We start from the raw sequence: 19,961 nt of genomic DNA, 5'->3' as shown, positions 1-19,961 counted from the left end.
AGAAAAGGAATGGCTCCTTGTGCAGCTCCTTGCAAAACCAGGGTAGTATTTTGATGATATTTTCATCTCATATTTCATAGTGCTGTGCCTTCATCAACATGCAATGACATCATGGAGAAACCATCATGCCTATCTCATCCACTGATATGCTGTTAAATTTTCTTCCATGTTAATTTTAAATTTTTTAGGGATGTCAATGCCACATGACTTACTGTAAAACAAAGGGGAAAAAATCAGTGTTAAATCAAAAAAGAACTAGACAAGGGAGAGGGAGAAGACAAATATGCTAGCACATAAATCAAGAAAATAAACCTAAAGCAAAAAATATTTCTTTGGGATATTACAAATTTAATAAAGGCAGTATTTACAAAAACAGAACTAGCATGAAAATTCCTAAAACACAAAAATAATTATACTGAAGAAGTCAGCTGAAGAGCTTTATTTTGAGCAATATAATACAACTCATATACAGAGGTCTTCACAAGTCTTCATGTAAATCTTATTCAGAGCTGCAAGTAACCCAGAAACTAGGACATAAACATGAAAAAATCCTAGTATTAATCACTTGTAGTAGTGCTAGAGTGGTTGCAACATTTCTGGCAAGCACAGAGACAAGATGGACACAAGTCCTTCATTTTAAAAATGCAAAGAATGTGTATGGTATTTTATAATGCTAAGAAAATAATAAGACATAAACAGTTGATCTTGATTTTTCCTCACTTTCAGGGTGTCTAATACATGTCCTCATTCATCAGCCCTTTTAAATGTTAGGTATATCACATGACTTAAGTCAGATTGATATTCACAGTGAGCATCTTTCAATGTTCTGACTGGAATAACAGTTTGATTGTACAGGAGGTTATGTTCCTTGAGACTCAAGGGTTCCTGAATGACAGCAAAGTAGTTATAGTTCACAGAAATTACATGTATGTACTAAAAACAATCAGTGAAGATGTGAGTCTATTCTGAAATGACAATTAATTACAAGAAAAGGAAATGGAACACAGAAGTAAGAACATAAGTATTTGGCACTTTGCAACACAAATGTCACAAAGAAAATTTTGGTGGATACGATAAATTATGTACTTTTCAGTAAGACACACTAGTAATTCAAAGTAAGAGCAGCTAAAACATCCCATGCAAAATGACACAGTAAATACTTGCCCTTAAGTCCTGCAGAGGAAGGTTTTGTGTTCCGAGGACGATGTTCCAGATTTAGAGAATGACTCATCTCCCTTTGCAAGTGTTCCTTGTGCAAGTGTTGAATCAGATGGCAACACAGGAGCTGCTGAGGAGACAGCTGCAGGAGTGCTTAGGTCAAGAAGCAACAGATAATTCATTAATTTTAAGAGTAATTCAGTGTTTTAACTGTGTGCAGCTGAAACAGCAGAAGGAAGAAACAGAACAAATAATTCTAACATTGTGCACAACTATCTTATGAATGAAGAAACCTCTTTATTTGCACAAGTTAATTCCTTAACCATAGATAGTAAAAAAAAAATAGATAATGACAACCAAGAGACATTCAGGAGAGGGCTCTGTTGTTTATGACACTAAGCTTTAAAGAGGGTAAAGCATGAAAGACTTTTGAAAATATTCCTACTTTATAGTGTACTATTCTTAATAGAGACTATTATCATGGCTACTACTTCACTACTATCAACCTGACTGACCAAAGGCAGTGAACTGTATCACTGATTAAAAAAATGTTAAATTTATAGAAGGTTGTTATTAAAGCAAAAAACACATATATAACAAAATATAAATATAATAATTATATAAAACATTATATATAGTATATAATATACAACAATATATTATTATATATCTATAATGAGATATATAACAACCTATAACAATATAAATCTGGAATGATAATTTTGCCAGCAACACTGTGGTATGAGTTTCTGTGATAGCACAAAGCAAATGGCAGATGGGTTCCAGAGACTCAGAATAACTACAGGTCTGTGTGTTCTCATTTATCCCAACACATTTTTTCACATTTGAAATTCTTTGAGAAAAAAAGAACTGGAATAAAAGAAAATGTAAAAATATTTGTAATTTTTTACCCGGACATAGCATTTTGAATACTTAAGTATTTCTGCAGCATATTTATCAACAGTTGCCTAACATAAGAGTAGTGTACAATGAGCAGATTTGCTCATGGCCTCAAAAGCCATGGATATAAGGTTTTTCATAAAATCTGCTGGGATTTTAACATAAATTTGGTAAATACTACAAAAGCAGAATAAATTGGAAGAGACATTGGGCTTAAGTTTTTTTATATTCTATATTAACAAATTACTGAATTGCTGACAGGCTGTAAAACAGGCCTTTGAACAGTATAAACATTCATGATGTCTTCCATTTATAGATGCTTTTCCTGAGAAGCTCAATGACAAGTTTGAACTTAACAATGCAATGACCTCCAGTTTTATACAGCTCTGCTGACTGTGCACTTCAGCAAAACTACTGTGATTTTGAAAAATCAGCCTGTCTCTAACCTGTCTCCTGGATTCTCCACTAAGGAATTACAGTTTCATATCGCTGAAACTACTGGTTATAGTAAAGTCAATGGTTGAGTGATAGAGGAATAAAATTGCAGAGGATGGTAGAAATCTGAGACCCCAGGAGTAAAGACATTGCACAACATTCAAACTAGCTGGGAATAGGTAAGAGGGAAGCAGATGTTGTAAGGTTTAAAAATAAAAGCAAACTTACCCAAAGCTGAGGAATTAGAATCCCCCAACCTAAACATCACTGTTCTTGTGTAGGCCTCAGGGGCTGATGACTTACAAAGCAAGTCCCGTCTCTGTCTGCATCAGGAAGACTGCCAAGCTCAGGACTTAGACGCAACTGGAAAGGTGATCAGAACATCAGAAAAGTGAGGCTTTTCTGCATTAATCAGATAAATTATACTGTTAGAATATTTACTGGCCTAGCAGTAAATTCTTATCAGAGTGTATATAGTGTAGCAAAGAAGATTTTCATTGTAACAAACTGTCTGTGAATCCTTCTAGTTGGGTTGCTGAACAACCAAGCCTCTGAAAAATCTTTTGTAGGAGGAAGCCTACAGTCATCACAGAAGACTGGGAACAAATGCAGCAGGTGTGCTGTCCTGTTTTCTCGCAATTACCTCATTTACTATAAAACAAAATAATTTTGGGCAACTCAGGTGCTTCAGGATCACTAACAATCCAAGGAAGGCAGAGAAACAGTAGTTACATCAATTTATGATCTGGCTGTGACTCACTCCAGCCAAACCTTGCCATGGCAAGTAGCAGGTTTTGTGAGGGACAGGCAAAATTTGTTGAAAATCTGAGAGAAAGAGGAGAAAACAGATGGCAGTCAGAGCAAGCTATAGGTGGATACTGAATGGAAGCACCAAATCTGCTTATACTTGCTTTAATAGCCTCTGATCATAGTCCTGTGTGACTGGAGATCTCTGTCCCTTTCTCATGACCCAGCTGAGTACAGACTGTTTTTATTACGGCTTTACCTGTAAAGGACAAAATCAGGTAGATTGATAGGGAAATCAAGGAAGGAGAAAACCAAATCCAACCTCTTACTACACATGCCCACTCTGCTCCTAGAAACACCTGTCTTCCTCTCCTTTTGTAGAAGAAATAGCTGGGCTGAGGGAAAAAACCTGTTATCTAAAAAAGTTATCTAATAATATGAAGTAAATTTGCATACTAAGTAGTAATGAAGTAGTTGTTTTATTAGTATGTACTTCAACATAACATACTCAGGGAACAGAAATGCAGCTAATAATCCTGTATATCCTCAGAAACTCATACTGAAGGAGGTGCTGGGTTCCTGGGTAACTAAGATAACTATTAATTATGTTTGCTCCTGTTATTTCCCACAGGTAACACAGTTTAAGAAAACCTTTCCAAATCTATCCATACTGGAAGCTGTGTATCACTTAGTTTTCTTTACTGTATAATTTTGTTAAGCTGCATACATATAGAAAAGGTGAAAGTCATACCACTTTTCTTTTAACTGAAATACCATGGCTGATTTTAGAATTAGCATGATATAAACCTTTCTAATAAGAGAAAAAGGATCCAACCTAAAGGATTTATCCCTAAGCAAGAAAAAAATAGATTAGTTCTTCCTAATCCATGAATATTGATGTTCTCAACAAAAAATATATATATTTGTCTTGGATGAAGATTTCCATATTTATAGAAATGTAGAGTTTTGAAATGTAGAGTCTTTGTTCTAAGAAAAAAAGGTGAATCACCAAGGCATACAAAATTTCCTATAGAAAATTGTATTGCATACAGTAAAATCACCTATGGCAACAGATTACACACCTCTAAGTGTAGCTCTGTATCACTGGGACTGTGAAGGCTGAACCTTCAGTTATTGTACTGGGGATATTCTAAAACAAAAAATACATAGTTATACTCTCTGACCCTTTTGTGTGCTAAAGCATTTTTTGTGTAACAAGTATGCACTGGATATATATAGAGAGAGAGATGCATTAATGAGAGTTGGGTTTTGGTTTTTTTCCCAAATTTATCCAATATTTTGAAAAATTATAGTGTTAAAATATTAATTGGACTAACAACAAGTTCTTAGTTCCATATTTGATGTTTTCTTCTAACTACAGAAAAATTTTGAGTGTAGCATTAAGGATCTGGTCCCTGCCCTATCTTTGTTCACTCAACACACTGTTGGTCATACCTGAGAATTAATTGGGTCAAATGCCACCAACTGCCATGAAAAAGTAAACCAGAACTAATACTGACAAGATCTAAAAGGCTGTCTGTGGAAAGCATTTTGGACTTCTAAAAATTCTGCATTTCACACACACTTTGCACCAGATCCATCTCCTTTTCCTGCAGTGAACTCAGGAGAGACTTGAGTTCGTGAATACAACTGAGGTACTATTCTGCTTTTTGAAATCTAAAATACTTCTATACATACTAATGAATTTATATTGACAGAGCTGTCAGAGCATTAGCAGTATGCATCTCCTTTCTTCTCACCTCACTTGACCTCCCCAAGGATTAGATGTGTTACCCTCTGAACGATTATCTGGCAACCTCACTTTCTTTTCTGAGTAAAAGGCCAGGCAACCTGAATGCTTGTAGTGCTTCAGGACTATGAAACCAAGAAACACCCAAGGTAAGATCATTCCTCAAGGGTTTTGGGAAAGACCTGACAATGAACAGCAAGAAAGCAAAATTGCTGCTGATGCTGTGGGGTTTCATTCTTAGTTTGGAGTGTATTGGATAAAAGGAATACAATATTTGGCAAGTGTTAATAAGTTGCTTGTTTAATAGTAATATATTGTTACAGGAGCTGTTGCAATAATAGCAAGAATGTTCCTCTGGGGCAACTATCCCAGAGAGCTCAAGCTACTTATTTTCTAAGTGTTGGAGATAAACACACATTGGTAAAACAGAGGTGACAGCTACAAAGTATTGTGGTATGGCATTAAGGAGACAGTCCAGAATGTTTTTTGTTTTTCCTCCAATGCATAAACACATATACAAACACCAGGAAATTGCAGTAAGTTGTAGAAAGTTGTTACTGTTGGCAGTAATTACTTTTGAGAAATATAGAAGGCATACAACAGAGTATCTACAACACCCAAAATATTATGAAATTCCTGAAGATTTGTGTTTTTTATCTCTGAACTGTTTTACAAATTCTTACTTGATTTTTTTAGTAAGACTCATAGACGTTTTCACAACAAATATTGTTCTACATCTGGATGCTTTAAAATTGGTATCACACTTTGAAGTGTCTTGATTAATGTGTAAACAACTTTGAAAGATATTTACATTTTTTAATAATTTATTATACAAAATAAGGAGACCAAAGCATAATCACACTGCAATATTGTGAAAACAAGAAGCAGTCATTATTTAGGACTTTCAGGTTGTTGGAATATAAAGATACATTTTATTTTGCTCTGAATGGCAAGTGAAAATGGCATTTCCATCAACTCTGCTTACTGGAATCTTACAACCCTGAAACTGGATTTTTAGTATTTCAGATTGTGTATTTGTTTTGATCTTTGAAGATGTGTTGTTATGTAAAGCTCCTGAAACCATGACAGGGCAAAGGTGATACCTTAAAAGACAGTATCAGTACCCTACATTTCTAATAAACCCCGAACTGAAAATTCTGAAACCTCTAAACTAATAGACATACCAACAGATACTTGTTGAAATTTGTTTGTTTGCTGCAATATTCAAGGACATATGCTTTGTTCTTCACATGTAATCAAACAGTTAAATCTTTTATGTAGTAAAGTTTTAATTATGGAAGAGTGATGTGATGTCTGGCAGCAGCTGTGCAACACTGACCATTTCCTTTCTCCTACGTGTCTCACCTTGGTGAATCCAAAGATAGGGGTAAGTCTCATGGGATCATGGAATAGCTTGTGCTGGAAGGGAACTTTAAAGGTCACCTACTACAACCATCCTGCAGTGAGCTACAGCTCCATGCCAAATGTTTGACCTCTCTAGGAAAACTACTGAGATAAAGGATAATTATTTTTTTTAGGGGGGCATTTGCTTTGGATCTGGGTGACAACTGTGCAGTTTATTTCTTATGGATACTTGAACAAATAACATAGGGAAGCTTGGCTGGCTGATGTGGCAAAATAAGCTGATTTTCCTTTACTCTTTGAACCTTCACTTTGTGTTAGGTACTGAATGTGAAGAAACCAGTCCAAAAGTGGGAGGCTGCAATAGGTTGGTACCCATAACATGCTCAGATGTCTGAAATGTCCTTAAAGGATAGGGGAGCCTTCAAGAATCCATTCTTCTGGAATACTGAGGCAAAAATCTTTTTGAACAGCTGTCTCTGTCCACAGGAACACCTTTTCTTGACAGGTTGTCAGTTCTTGCTCATGGACTATCTCTCATCTGGAAGTCATGGGTAGGTGCAATGCCAATAAAAAATACATCTCCCTGCATGCAAGCAAACACAGTGGGCCAACCACACCTAGATGTAAAAAGACTTTCAGGAAAAGGAACTGGGAGGAGTTCTGCCCAGACTAAAAGGATAACAAGTCTTGATGTAGCCATTAAGTATTGAACTGAGCGATACAAAGGACATGCCTTGTGACTTGTCACTTTGAGAGATCAGGAACGCTTCAATGTTGTCAACACAGAGTTAAAAAATATCCTGCTGCCTTTGGTACCTGCCTGTCTTCTCAGACAGGTTAAACTGTGGGATTGGGTCAGTTTCTATATTTGCTGCAGAGCAGAAGCCTGTACCCCAAAGAGAACTCAGACAGGCCTGGAAGCATCTTACAGAGCCAGGCCACAGCCCAGGACTGCTCTAAGCCACTTGGTTTAGAAGAACCTGGAGCTCAGAAATTTGCTCTGTAAGAGCCAGTCAGAGGTCAGAGATCTCACAGATCCATTCTGGCTGAAATATGAAAATAAACTATTGATGAGGGAGAATCTGAACCTGTGCCCTACTGAACAAAGATTTTTCCCTGACTTAGTTCCTACGGTTTATCATCTCTGTCATGTTTTACAGAGCAAGTGAAATATATTAGTGAATCAAAATGGAGGTGCTGCATGGCAGTAGACATTTTTCTCTTCAAAATTTAGGTTTATTCCTGAACTTTGCATATTAAAAAAACATCTAAATTGATTTTATAAATTTACCTATGCAGTTACTGCTCAAGCACCACTCTGCAAAATTTTAAAGTATACATAACTTAAGCATGAACATCCTTTGAAAGACTACTTTGGAGTAATTGATGTACTCCAGCCCCACTGGTAACTGGGTGCCCGACACATGCCTTAGACACCATTCTTATGTGATCCACTGCTGTCCCCATAAAAGAGCAGTTATTCCCAACAGTCCTCCTCTTTCTGTTTCCACTGGCAGCAGCAGCTGGCAGCTTTGTTTCCATCCCTGACAAATGCACAAAGACACATTCAGCTGTTGGGACAATATTCATTGTCTGAACTGTCGGTTTTGCCTCCAGGTAAAGGATTAAATGGCACTGTCCTGAGAGCCAACCTCGGCTCATGGTGGGAACACCAGGATCATGGTGTAATCAGTGATCAAAATAACATATGCCTTAGTATCTTGCAGTTACTTGCGACAAAGCAGGCAGATAAAATCGTGCCCAAGTTGTAAAATGAAGCATGAGTAGATACAAACTGTATGCTTATTCATATTCTGGTTCACAGAGTGTTAAATAGATCACTGGGGCTTTGTCTGTTATAGGGGCTATCTGCAGAATTTAACTTCCTGAAGTTCAAGGTTGCTTGTATATGAGGCTGGATGCTGTATCATTTCTACTTAAAATGAAAGTTACGAAGGGGTCCTTGTCTCCAGGGAGGTGCAAGTCATAGCCACATTCCTACACAAATTGCTAACGCTCATTTATAGATGTCTCTCTTGTGTTTATGCTGAGAAGCTAATAACAATGCTGGGAACTTGCTTTGCCTTCCTGACAATGAATAAAACCCAAGAACCTGTGCTAAGACTGAAGCTCCAGTTTCCAATGCTCATGCATTCAGAGGCTGCGGGAATTGCTCTCCCACCTCCACTTCAACCAGCAGGCGCCCTCTCTCCAGTACTGAACACCTGGAAACCCCAAAGCAGCAGCACATGTAACATGCAACTATTGTAAAAAACCCAATTTCATGGCTCTTGATAATAAACTGGAACTTCTCTTCTCCTTTCAGTTGACCAAGCTATTTAAGTGTGAGAGTGAGGAGAATTTGCGGGAGAATACGATGCACACAGTATGAGGAAAGAAGCAAAAAGAAGACGGTAAGAGTTGTTAAACGTCGTTTTAGCACAGGCACTGAAATCATTGCCACACAGAAAGTTTTGAGAAGCCCGGGTAATTTTAGAAACAGTTTTTCAGTCTCCAGTGACTGAAGAAATTATGGCCACTGCGAAAAAAAAATAAATCTTGATCTATCAGAGCATGGTGTGACAAGTAGTTCTGCTACAGCATAGATGCTGCTTCTTTCAATAATCAAACCAAAACTCCTTGAGCCTCCTGTTAGGGCAACTGCTCTAGCAAACCGTATGACTATTGCCCTACAGTCTCATGACAGAATATTTGTTGCACTCCATAAGGAGAAAAAGGTACTTGGACTTTTGTCTGTGTAGTTAGAAACTGCTACAAGTGTAGTTAAGTGTGCATGCACTGTTGATGAAACAAATCATTATAGAAACTTTCACTGTAGCTAGTTTTAGGAGAAGTAATAAATGAACTGTTAGTGTTCATCAGACACGGTGCTGTTATCTGGCAGACAGGAGAAATAGCACTTCAATTCAGAGGAAGCCAAGATAGGGGGATGAGTCTCAAACTGAAGACAACAATTTTGGAGATGGTTACACGGGAACGAGTTAAGGTGTCTAGAAGCTGAAAAGTTTCTAAACGGTGGCTGAAAGGCATTCAAAAGAGGCCTCTAAATAAACTTTCTCACTACCTATCAAAACAAAGCAAAATTGCTGGACCTTAAATAAAAGTGCTCAATGCTGGCCTGGAGGCATGGTCAGGCTGGTGATTAGTTGCCCTGGGTATTTGGTGAACTATCCAAAAACAAGACATGTTGCTGTTAGGTCAGAAACTTCCACAGCAATCTACCTATGCTATTCAGCATTTCGAGCTGCACTAGGATCAGTTGGACTAATCTTACCACATTTGGAATTTATGTGTCTGATAAAGAACGTTTTGCTGTACAGACACGGAGTTTATGAGAACTCAGGGAAGTCCCCAGAGTCTTGTTCGGCTGAGCTGTCTGTGAGCACGTCAGCACGCTATCAAACAGTTGAGAAATTTATTCCAGCACTCATGATGATGCCAAATCTGCTTTGGGGGAGTGTTGCTGTTGGCCGGGGTGCGCAGTGGGCTTTTATGTGTGTGGGAACACAGAGTTCAACCGGGCATCTGACACGCTGAAAAAGACATCAAAAGAGCCACTAAGAAAACAAACTGGGGCACTGCCGAGCCACGGCAGGCAGGCATCCCCCTCCTGCCGGGCGGCTCGGCTCCCGCAAATGCTTTTTTTGTGTTTTTGGTCGCAAGTTTTTTTATTTCCTCTGCTGTCACCCCATGCCGGTTTCCGCGGCCCCTTCCCGTCCCGCGGGCAGCGAGCCGGGCTGCGGGACCGAGCAGGAGAGGAGGCCGGGCCGCGCCGGGTCAGGCCGGGCACCCCCGGCGTCCCTCCGCAACCGCGGAGCCGCGGCCCCGCCGCACCGCGGGCGGGGAGGGGCGGCGGAGGCGGCCCCGGGCGGTGGGCGGGGAGAGGCAGGGGCTCCCGGCCGCCCGCCCGGCCCCCTCCCCGGCTGTATTTAGCGGCGCCGCGGATCACGCGGAGCCCGCGGCGGCGACATGGCCGCCGCCAGCACGGAGCCGCCGAGGCTGAAGCAGCTGCTGGAGCGGGACCCTTACCTGGAGCCCTTCCGGACGGACTTCCAGCGCAGGTACGGGAGCGCGGAGCGGCCGCCTCCGGGGGCGCCGGGCCGGGCCGTGTCCCCTCCCCCGCGCCGCTCTCCCCTCCCCTCGGCCGGGGCGGCTCCGCTTCCCTTCCGGCGGAGGCGCCGCCGCTGCGGGCGGAGCTGTGGCCGGGGCTCGGCGAGGCCTCCCGGGCTGGGGGGCTGCAGTGGGGCCTCGCCCGCGAACATCCCCGCTGGCCTGGCGGGGCCAGGCCGTCCCGTTCGGACCCGGCACTCCCCGGGTGCTGCGCCCGGGGGCCCTCCGAGAGCGGCCGGGGGAGGGGGGGAGGCGGCGCCCGGGCCAGCCGGGCCCGTGGGGCGCAGCCGGGGACAGCTTGCGAGAATCACGGAATCACAGAAGGGTTGGGGTTGGAAGGGACCTTGAAGATCAGCTGGTTCCAGCCGTCCTACTGTGGGCAGTGACACCCATCACTTGTTCAGGTTGCTTAGAGCTGTATGCAGCCTGGGTTTGAACTCTTCCAGGGATGGGACAATCACAACTTCACTGCTTAACCTGTTCCAGTGCCTCACCACCCTTACAATAAAGAAGGTTTTCCTAATAGCTAATCTGAACCTACTCCTAGCATGATCCTATCTCCTTTTGACCTGTCACTGCATGTAAATAGTCGAGTCCCATCTTTCCTGTAAGCTCCCTTCAGGTACTGTAAGGCTGCCATTAGGTCACCCCTAAGCCTTTTCTTTCGCTGGCTGCACAGTCCCAGTTCTCTCAGCCTTTTCTCATGGGAGAAATGCTTTATCAGCTTGGTGGCCTCCTCTGGACTCGTTCCAAAAGGTCAATGCCCTTCCTGTGCTGGGGATCTCAGAACTGGATGCAGTCAGATGTGAGGGTGATGCAGTGAGCTGCTATCACCAACAAAAGAGTTTAGCTGCAATAATCTGTAAATAAACTGCTCCTGAATCTCGTCTTTCCAGAGAATTTTCCTGCAGGCGCATGTTTTGAGGTGTCCCTGAACCGCCAGCTCAGCTGTTTGGCAGACCTGCAATGCATGAAGTAGCAGAGTGTGCATTAGGTTGGTGCCAGGTTGCTGGTCTGAGCATCCCTTTTTTTGTGCCTCTCGCTGGGAACTGTGACACCAACCCTCTGTCCAGGGCCTGGGTGAGGGCTTGCTAGTAGCAGCCTGGGTAAGAGGAGGCCTGCATCCTGCAGAGCCAGGCTGCTGGCCTGGAAAAGCTGCTGAAACCTCACCTGCTGATTGAACACAGTCATTGGGAGCTTTTATGTTGCACATTTATGTTGTGTTTCACTAGTGGTCCTCTGGCAATCAAAATAATTGTAGTACTGACTAATGCTCTGTGTCCCAGAAGTCTGGAAAAGTCTCTCTGTGTGAGGGATGTAAGAAGGAATATAATTTTTTTTTTTTCATCTTTGGCTTTTTATTTTTTCTCTGTTCCTATAGTCTACATGGTTTAACATTACCAGGTGTCCTGTTGCGTTCTGGTGTTGAATGGTGGTAAATCTGGATCTTGTAAAATAGGATTAAGGATTGAGTAAACTATTAGTCTGACTTGCAGAGCATTTTCTCAGACTAATCTCTTAATGACAGAACAACTGAGAGTTTTACACAGTGGTTCCTGACAAGCTCCTGGCCATACATGTAGTGCTGTAAAACACCTAATTTTTGCAGTAGGGAGCCAGGGTGTAGGAATTAATAAATGGGCAGATCTCGCTCTTAATAAAAGTATTCATTAAAACATGTGGGCTCTCCGAATGTGCCTGCCATCAAAACAGTCATATTGTGGACAGTGCTGTTTGTATTTCTGAGGATGGTATGACTGTACTGAGTACATTGAATTTGTAAAACTTTTCTGTCCTTCTCAGGTTTTGTGCATCTGGAGCAGAGAGCTTCAGATGGTCCTGTCACTTTCTTGTCACTTTCTCGTCACTTGCTGTAGAATTACCGTGGAAGCATGTATCCTGTTAATTAATTTGAAAGAATAAAGGAAAACTTTTGTGGCAATCTGTGATAAACTGGATGATTTATTCAAAGCCCAAAGAAGCAGCACATCCTGTGGAAGGTGGAGAGTGCCAGGCAGGGGAAGTTATAAGCACAGGGAAATGCCTGTTAGTGTCTGCAATGCTTATTGTGGTTTCTGTGAATTGTGACTCAGTCTGTATTTAATGGCTTTGGGTGTGTTTTGTCAAGAGTGCCCAGGAGAAAGGAGTTTTCCAGCCTAATTGCTGTTTGTGTGAAGAATCTTTAGGGTCTCCAGTATATGGGGTTTGCTTACTTTATGTCCAGTTCCTTTGCTGGGAGAGGTGGTGAACAGCCCTGCACCATTGCGTGCACTGTATCAGAAATCCTTAGCAGTGTGGAACTATGTGATCTTTGTTCCAGGCTGAAGGATCCTGATGCATTTAACTGGTGGTTGTATGACCCATGACTGTGGTGTGGGACTCGTTAAATAACTCAATGGACCTGGTTTTCTACACCATAGTGGTGCAGGAAAAGGCTGTGATGAAGCTGCCAGGAGTATGGGCTGTTAAGCAAGTCTGTGTGTTAAGAGTTGATTGTTTGTCAGCTGCTTGCAATGGGCTCATCATAGGTAGGACAGAAGGACTAAATTAGCAATTACTTCAGTTTTGTAGAGTAGGAAAACTGGGTAGAAATGATGGTACCCCAACTGCTGAGCCAGTGACAATCTGTTTATTATTCTTTCTGTTACTGTTGACTGACTTTCTCTAACTTTGCTCTGGATACCCCTGCCCAGTGACACTTTCTTTTATACTTGAATAGTTTAGACAGAAAAAGTACATGCAGTCTCTCAGTTCAGATGGTTGACTTTTTCCTGATAAAGGGAATGGGAGGCAGATTTGATGCCTGGCGCTCTGTAGCACTAGAAGTATTTTACTTACTTGGATTAGGGAGCTTTGGGAAAAAATAGAAGTGAAAGAGACTTGATCAAATGCAATATACATGGATACATTTCCTGTAGTAGGCTGACTCTCAGAGTTTGTAATGATATTGACCTTACTTAATGTTAAGCCAAATCATCATGGAGACATGGAAATTTTACAGCTTATTGTTATTGTACTGTGTATTGTCTAAAGAAATAATAATTGAGGCTTTTGACAGAGGATTAAGGATGCTTGAGAAATAAAACTTTTAAACATTTGTTGGTGGACATCCTTATATTATGCCTTGTGCAGTAAGATGTGAAACAGTCCTTCATCTTGCTCAGTACAAGTTCTTTTGTAGAAGTGATGAGAAATAAAAGACTTGGAGCTTAATCTTGGCAGTGACATCAGCAAGTTGCTGAGTTGCCCTTTGGGCTTCAGTCTGTCTTCAGTCTATCCCTTATCTGTGGCAGAGTATTAGCATGGCCAGGTGATTGTTAGCAGGGAACTTTGTAGCTGTGGCTGCACAGGTCTCTTGGCTATTCTCACACTCAAAGACTGACCATTTCTGCTGTTGGATTGGGCTGTTCAGGACCTTGTTGGGTTGGGTCTCTGAGAATATATTTCCTCAGCCTCTTTGGGCAGCCTCTCCCTGTGTTTGGCTACCCAAATTGTGGAAATTTCTTTTTTAATACTGTAACTTGATGCAACCTTGTTGCTTCTGGTCTGCTTTCCCTATTTCCTTTGGAGTGCAGCTTAGCTCATTATTTTCTTTAGATACTCTCAGCTATCTGTACCTGTAGATAGCTAAAAACTGAGTGGATATAAGCAGCCCATGCCTCCTCAAGTTAGCTTTTGCACATCTATTTTGAAGAAGCACATCTGTTTTGAAGAAACCCATCTCAGGCCCTGCCTGTGTGCCCTAGGTAGGCAGACCAGAAAACAAAAAGCTGTCTTCTGGAGAGGCTGTAGTGTGTTCTGCTCATTTATGCCTGGAGAAAGTGCAGGCCTCTTGCTGGGGGTCACATCTGCCTCTCCTGCCCTGCCCTATGCTCCTTCACCCACGGGATGGTGACCAGGTATGCACAGCAGCGTAGCTAATTCTGGGATCTTTGTGCATTCTTTTGGTTTTTGTTTCTGTTGGAGGGAATGGTTTGCTGAAGGACAGGCAGGCTTGAGTCACATCAGACTGGATTCTGCAGTGTAATGTGATTATCCTGATTCACCTTGAGAATTGCCAGATCCATGATGAAATGAATTGTGATGTTGCCTCAAGTTCTGAAAATGTTCCTCTTGCTTTCAAGGACTGTGTCCTTTACCTCTTGCAAAGTGTAACTTTGTGCTTTAGACAACTGACTGTTTTCCCTCTGTTTCATGAAGCCTTGAGGAATGCTGAATGAGTGCTTTGATAGGAACAAAGGGTTTCTCTAGAGAAGTAATGCCTAAAATGTGATGGTAGGACCCAGTAATGCCCTAAGCGTGGAGGATGGATTGACATAGTTAAATGAGTGACTAGGAGGAAGAAGGACTTCTGGTTACATTCCGTTTTCAATACTTTGTCATTCCTGGGCATGTTGCAATTGCTGTTCATGGGGAAAATAGAAATCTGTATTTTTTTTTTCTTTTGATGAATGCCTGAATCTGATCCTGAGTCAAGGAAGGAGTATCTTCTTTGGGATGAAGGGAAATCAGTGTCTGTATAGTCAACTGCTAGCCTTGACCAAAATATACATTATTCAGATCTCTAATTAAGAATTTGCTTAAAAAAGGCAAACAAAAAAAAATCCCCAAGTGATAGTGTTTGTGTAGGATATTGCTGTGCTACATTGTTTGACCATCTGTGATATGTTTGCCCACAAGTATTTTGTTAAGTCTCAAGTGTTATTTAGACTAAAGACTTGGTATAATTTAGTATGTATTTTTAGTCTTTTACCTCTTAGAGCGTAATTGGTTCAATTAAAACCATTAATGCCTGTGGTGTAATTGCATTTTATGGAATTACAAACTGGTGTTAGAAACTGCTGCCTGTTAGAATTTTCTGCTACAGCAATGTGCATGGCTTATTATATTTTACCAGACCATGCAGCTGCCTCTGTAACCTATTGATTATGTAGCCATTGGTGAAAGCTTTTTTTGAATAGTTCAATTTATAGAATAAATAAGAAAACTGATACCCATGTATAGCTTCTGTCTTTGTCTTCAAAAAACATTAGTTTGTTGAGCTAGATTCAATGCTGCTGCAAGTGCTTGGCCATATGAATGGGTTGAGAGAGAGGAGTTCCATTCCTTCTGTACTGGTTGAGATGGGAACATGTACTCAGTGGCTTTTGTAAGAATATCAATTACCAAGATGTCCTGTCACTTGGCTCATAGCTTTCTCACAGTGTTCTGAGATCTCTCCGTTCTTACAAATGGGAAATACCCACCACTCTTCCACTTTTATTTCCCATTTTGTATCTGGTTAATGTCAGTTTAATGCTGCTTTCTGGTTCTGTCTTTTTTAATCTTTTTTGAGGAGGAAGAGTGGTGGGTACCTGACTGAGGTATTGAAAATGAAGAGGTGTCAAGTGCATGTGATAGGGCTGAGTAGGAAGGCAGCTGTTGGGCTCTAACAAGTTTGGGAATGGCAGTTGAAGGGTGACTGAGCTAGGAATCCTATTTTTAGATGAAGATGGAAAAAGGAGAAGGACTGGAGTATGATCTGTCACAGAATTAACACAACTATTATGTATCATTAGGAAAACTGGATTTTCCTTTTCCATTTTGTCTCATACAGACTGTTGTATTGGCTGGGCAGAACTAAATATTAATGTCATATATGGCTGCATTTTTTTTTGGTTTTGGTGACATTAATTTGAGTAGACTTCTGTTGATGCTAGAACCCTGCCAATTTAATGGAATAGATCCTTCTGCATTATTGTAGTCTCTAGCTCATGTGCATTTGGATTGTTAACTGTGACAAGCATAGTTGACTATCTCATTGATGACTTTAATTTTTAAGTGTGTGAGGAAGTACTTACCTGGGCCAATGTACATCTAGTATATGTGTGTCTGGTGTAGCCCTCATCAAAAGATTCAAGTTGGAATTGTGTTAATACCTGCCAGATTTATAAAAAGGCAGGGAAATATGTAGGTATTGCTTTTTGTTACCAGACCAGTTGCCTCTGTGTTAAAATTAAAACTTGGTGTTCTCTGAAAAAATGAATTGAGGCCGCCTCAGCTCTGTTATGCAGTGTTAGCTTATCTGAGTATGTTGGATAGACTCTGAGAATTTGCCTGCAATTCTAGAATAATTTATTACGTGACCAGGAATCTGATTACTGTTTCACTGTAATAGTGAGGAAAAGCTTTGTCTTGTTGAATACTTTACATTCAGGTATTTATGCATGTTTCTTCACTACTTCAAAGATGTAAAGAAGGCATTCCTATGGAGGACTGTCTTAAACTGACATTCTGTCTCATGCAGATACTTTTCTTCCCCTGTTCAATTTCAATATTTATGTGTAGACACTTCTCTTTCAAGCTCTCTGTTACCTTTTATTTACTCCCAGTACCTAATCCTAACTGCTCCCTTACTTTCTGCCTTCCACAAAAGGTAGCTCCTTTTGGCTTGTTCAATGTCAGAGACCTAAAACCTCTCACTCAGGCTTCCATTTGCTTTGTACTTTCTGAAACTTTGTTTCATACACTTATTCATCAGGTTAAAAGGAAAATAATGTCTTCAGGCAAAGTGTCTAGTGCAACAAGATCAGGTCTTTGTATTTAAAATGTTAAAAGCATAAGTTTTCTTATGGAAAAAGAATATTCAGCAAAAAAAAAGTTTCTACCTAGAATATGGCTGCCTCTTCCCTAAGTATCTGACAGTTTGATGTTCTTACAACACGTCACGTTAAGAAATTGAAGGCCGTTTGTTAGAGATGAGTCCTGTTGATTCTACAAAGAATACAGCTCCAAGATGCTGCTCTTGGAAGCACCTAATTAGTGAATATTGTCTGGGCATTATTTAAAATTAAAATTTAGTATAGGGTCTTGGTAAAATAGAGAAGACCTGCCAAAGGACCCAGTTCAATTAGTTCTACTATGTGAACATGTTAAAAAAATTGTTCCACGAATCTGGGAAATTCTAAGGCTGAATTTTTATTCTCTTGGTATAGTTAACAAAACTCCCTTACTGACAGTTTTAGTCATTCAGCTGTGATTCCATTGACTGGTGTTACCTGCAGGTAGAGGTAGCTCTAATGCTTTCTGTTGGACACCCTCCTTTTCTCTTTGAAGCTGTTGTTCAGGCATAGGATACTTTGCTTCCTTTGGACCTTGCTATCCTGGTGTGTTGCTTTGCCTCGGTCAGCGTGTCTGCCCTTGTGCTTAGAGATGGAGAGGGAAAATATTTCCAAAGTGGATCATGAAGTTTTGGTAATGGTGAGCCTACATTCTCCAGAGAAGGAATGCCACTGCTAAAAGGTTATGCCAAGTTCAGAAAGATATAACCTAGGTGTACAAATGGAGTGATGCTCAGTCACACAAAATTAACTGAGATGTGCTAGTTTCCATAATTCATGGAATAGAAAATGTCAGTTTTAGCCCTTGTTGCCTGAACTGTTGTGTTCATTGAGTGAATTTGTGTTTCACAGTCTCTAAAGGGAGGTTGGGATCTGGATTCTCCCACTTACAAGTGGTTCAGGTATGACGTGCCAAAGGAAGGATGCTGTCTTTTATGGTAGGAATAGAAATGTGGAGGAATTCTGCTCAAGTATTACATTAGGAGAGTAAGGACTTCAAGCTTATCAGTATTTCTTCTTTAATTTCTTCCTCAAAACCAAACCCTAACTTTTCAGTCAAAAAAAGCTTCTGGAAGTGGTACATTGGCATATGTAAACAAGCTATATGGATCTTGAAGGGTGCTTGCTAGTCTGTGTGATTGGAAGATAATTACTTCTCTATTTCTGGGCATTGGTTACAGTGTGATCTTCATTTGCTCTCATCCTTCTCTTCAAGAGGGAGCTGCTAGAGAAGGTTCTTTAGGAGACATTGCCTTGGGACAAGTGAAAAATAAAATTAGTGCTGATCACAGATGTAGGTAGTTTATGACAGTTAGTTTGGGGCCTTTTTTTTTTTTTTTTGAGAAAACAGTATTTTAGATGATGGCTAAACCGTGCCAACTTTGTGTGGGTCAGACTTCTGGCTTGAAGGCGCTCTGTTTTTCCTAACGTGTTCCTGAGAGGCAGGCTACATTTATGTACCTCCAGGCATTCCCCATAGTCACATGTGAATGCATTGTCATCATCAGATCCAAGTTTTTGGTTGTGTAAGCATTTGATAAGATGATTCAGACGAAAGGCAGGAGGGCCAGGGGGAATTGTCTGAAAGACTCTTATTAAAATCATGCTGAGTTACTGTGTGCTGTAAATGAAAGCATGCTGCACTACCACAACTGTTTGGAAATTGCCCATCTAGAATGTATTCACTGCATGAACATAAGAGTCAGCAGCTCATTTTAGCAGCTTTAGGCTTTAGGGGGCATCCTGATTGTACTGTACCTGCTATCCCAGCAAAAAAAAAAAAAAAAAAAAAAGAGTTTAATAAATTCTGTCTTATGTGTCAGGCTTAAGCAAGTTAACATTATTATTTGACACCTGTTAATAGTTAACAGGTTAATACTTATAATTGTTCGATACCTATTGCAGGCTATATCCCCACTATAAATGTTCCTGCTATGATAGGGATTGGAAGCTGTGAGGTCATGGATGCTTTCCAGTCTAAGAAAAAGAATTCCATTTCCATCATAAGAAATTATGACTCTTTGATCACTTTCAGCAAGGTTTAATTTGACCTGAATAAACACTTCTTTCTTGAAAATGCTACTCCTTTAGGAAATTGTTGAAGCTTTATAGAAACAGGGAGTTTGGAATACTACTTTGGTTGCCAGCCTTTTTTTGAGGAACTTTGGGCAGCATGTAAATACTTGCACAATAGGTTTATATTGTTACACAAACAGTAGTGATGACTCCATAGAGGCATTTGTGACACAGCAGATGTGATGGTTTGGGACAGGAGCTGGTACAGGGGCTCCAGAGCTTAGAGCTAAAATCTGCCTTTTTCAGAAGTGAAAATTAGAGAGCAATCTTATACTTGGTACATCAGTATAAGACTTAAGGCAAATTGTGTGTTAGTTCTCAAATCCTTTTTCAGCCTGTATTTTGATGGGATTTGTCATCTTGTGTTATCTCCTGTGTCCCACCCTTCTGCAGTTGTCCTCACTGTCTGAAAACCTTTGACATCCCTAAAAGAAATACAGAAGGAATGAGGAAAAATCCCTCCTTGGTAAGAAAGGAAGGAACTGAGCTGAAAAAAGCCAAGCTTTGCAACTTCAGGGGCTGTTTAGGCTACAGCTTCTTTTGAGAATGTTAAAGCAGTGGAGGGCAAGGTAAAGCTTCTGCATGCTGAATGAGCCAAGTAATTTAAATCTACTGTCTGAACAACCAAATACAGTCTCTCAGCTGATGTGAACTCCCAAGCTTTAACTTAATCTTTGGAAAGCTCATGGATCATCATATCTTTCAAGTTGAATAAATGGATATTGTTTTTAATAAAATATTTCACTTCTGGGAAGTAAACAGTACGTGTCTCATTCTGCCAATGGCATGGCCTCTCTGAA

The 19,961-nt window shown here is 40.7% G+C and overlaps 1 protein-coding gene and 1 long non-coding RNA gene across 2 annotated transcripts in view; one reads left to right on the top strand and one right to left on the bottom strand.

The window, feature by feature from the left end:
- Window positions 1-586: 586 nt before the first annotated feature.
- On the bottom strand, window positions 587-10,497 carry LOC115907437. Its single transcript, XR_004061065.1, has 3 exons — window positions 10,406-10,497; window positions 2,722-2,856; window positions 587-1,311 (listed from the first exon to the last, which is right to left on the bottom strand). It is a non-coding gene; the product is annotated as an uncharacterized LOC115907437 (long non-coding RNA).
- The window catches only part of GBE1 (1,4-alpha-glucan branching enzyme 1), a 136,910-nt gene continuing 127,227 nt past the window's right edge, over window positions 10,279-19,961 (top strand). The window contains exon 1 of the mRNA XM_030954545.1: window positions 10,279-10,437. Coding sequence (XP_030810405.1) covers window positions 10,346-10,437 — 92 coding nt within the window. The 5' untranslated portion in view covers window positions 10,279-10,345. The remainder of the gene's footprint in view (window positions 10,438-19,961) is intronic.

This window comes from Camarhynchus parvulus, chromosome 1 (assembly GCF_901933205.1).
Source record: "Camarhynchus parvulus chromosome 1, STF_HiC, whole genome shotgun sequence".
Taxonomy (NCBI): Eukaryota; Metazoa; Chordata; class Aves; order Passeriformes; family Thraupidae; genus Camarhynchus; species Camarhynchus parvulus.
This window is presented reverse-complemented; position numbering and strand designations above follow the sequence as displayed.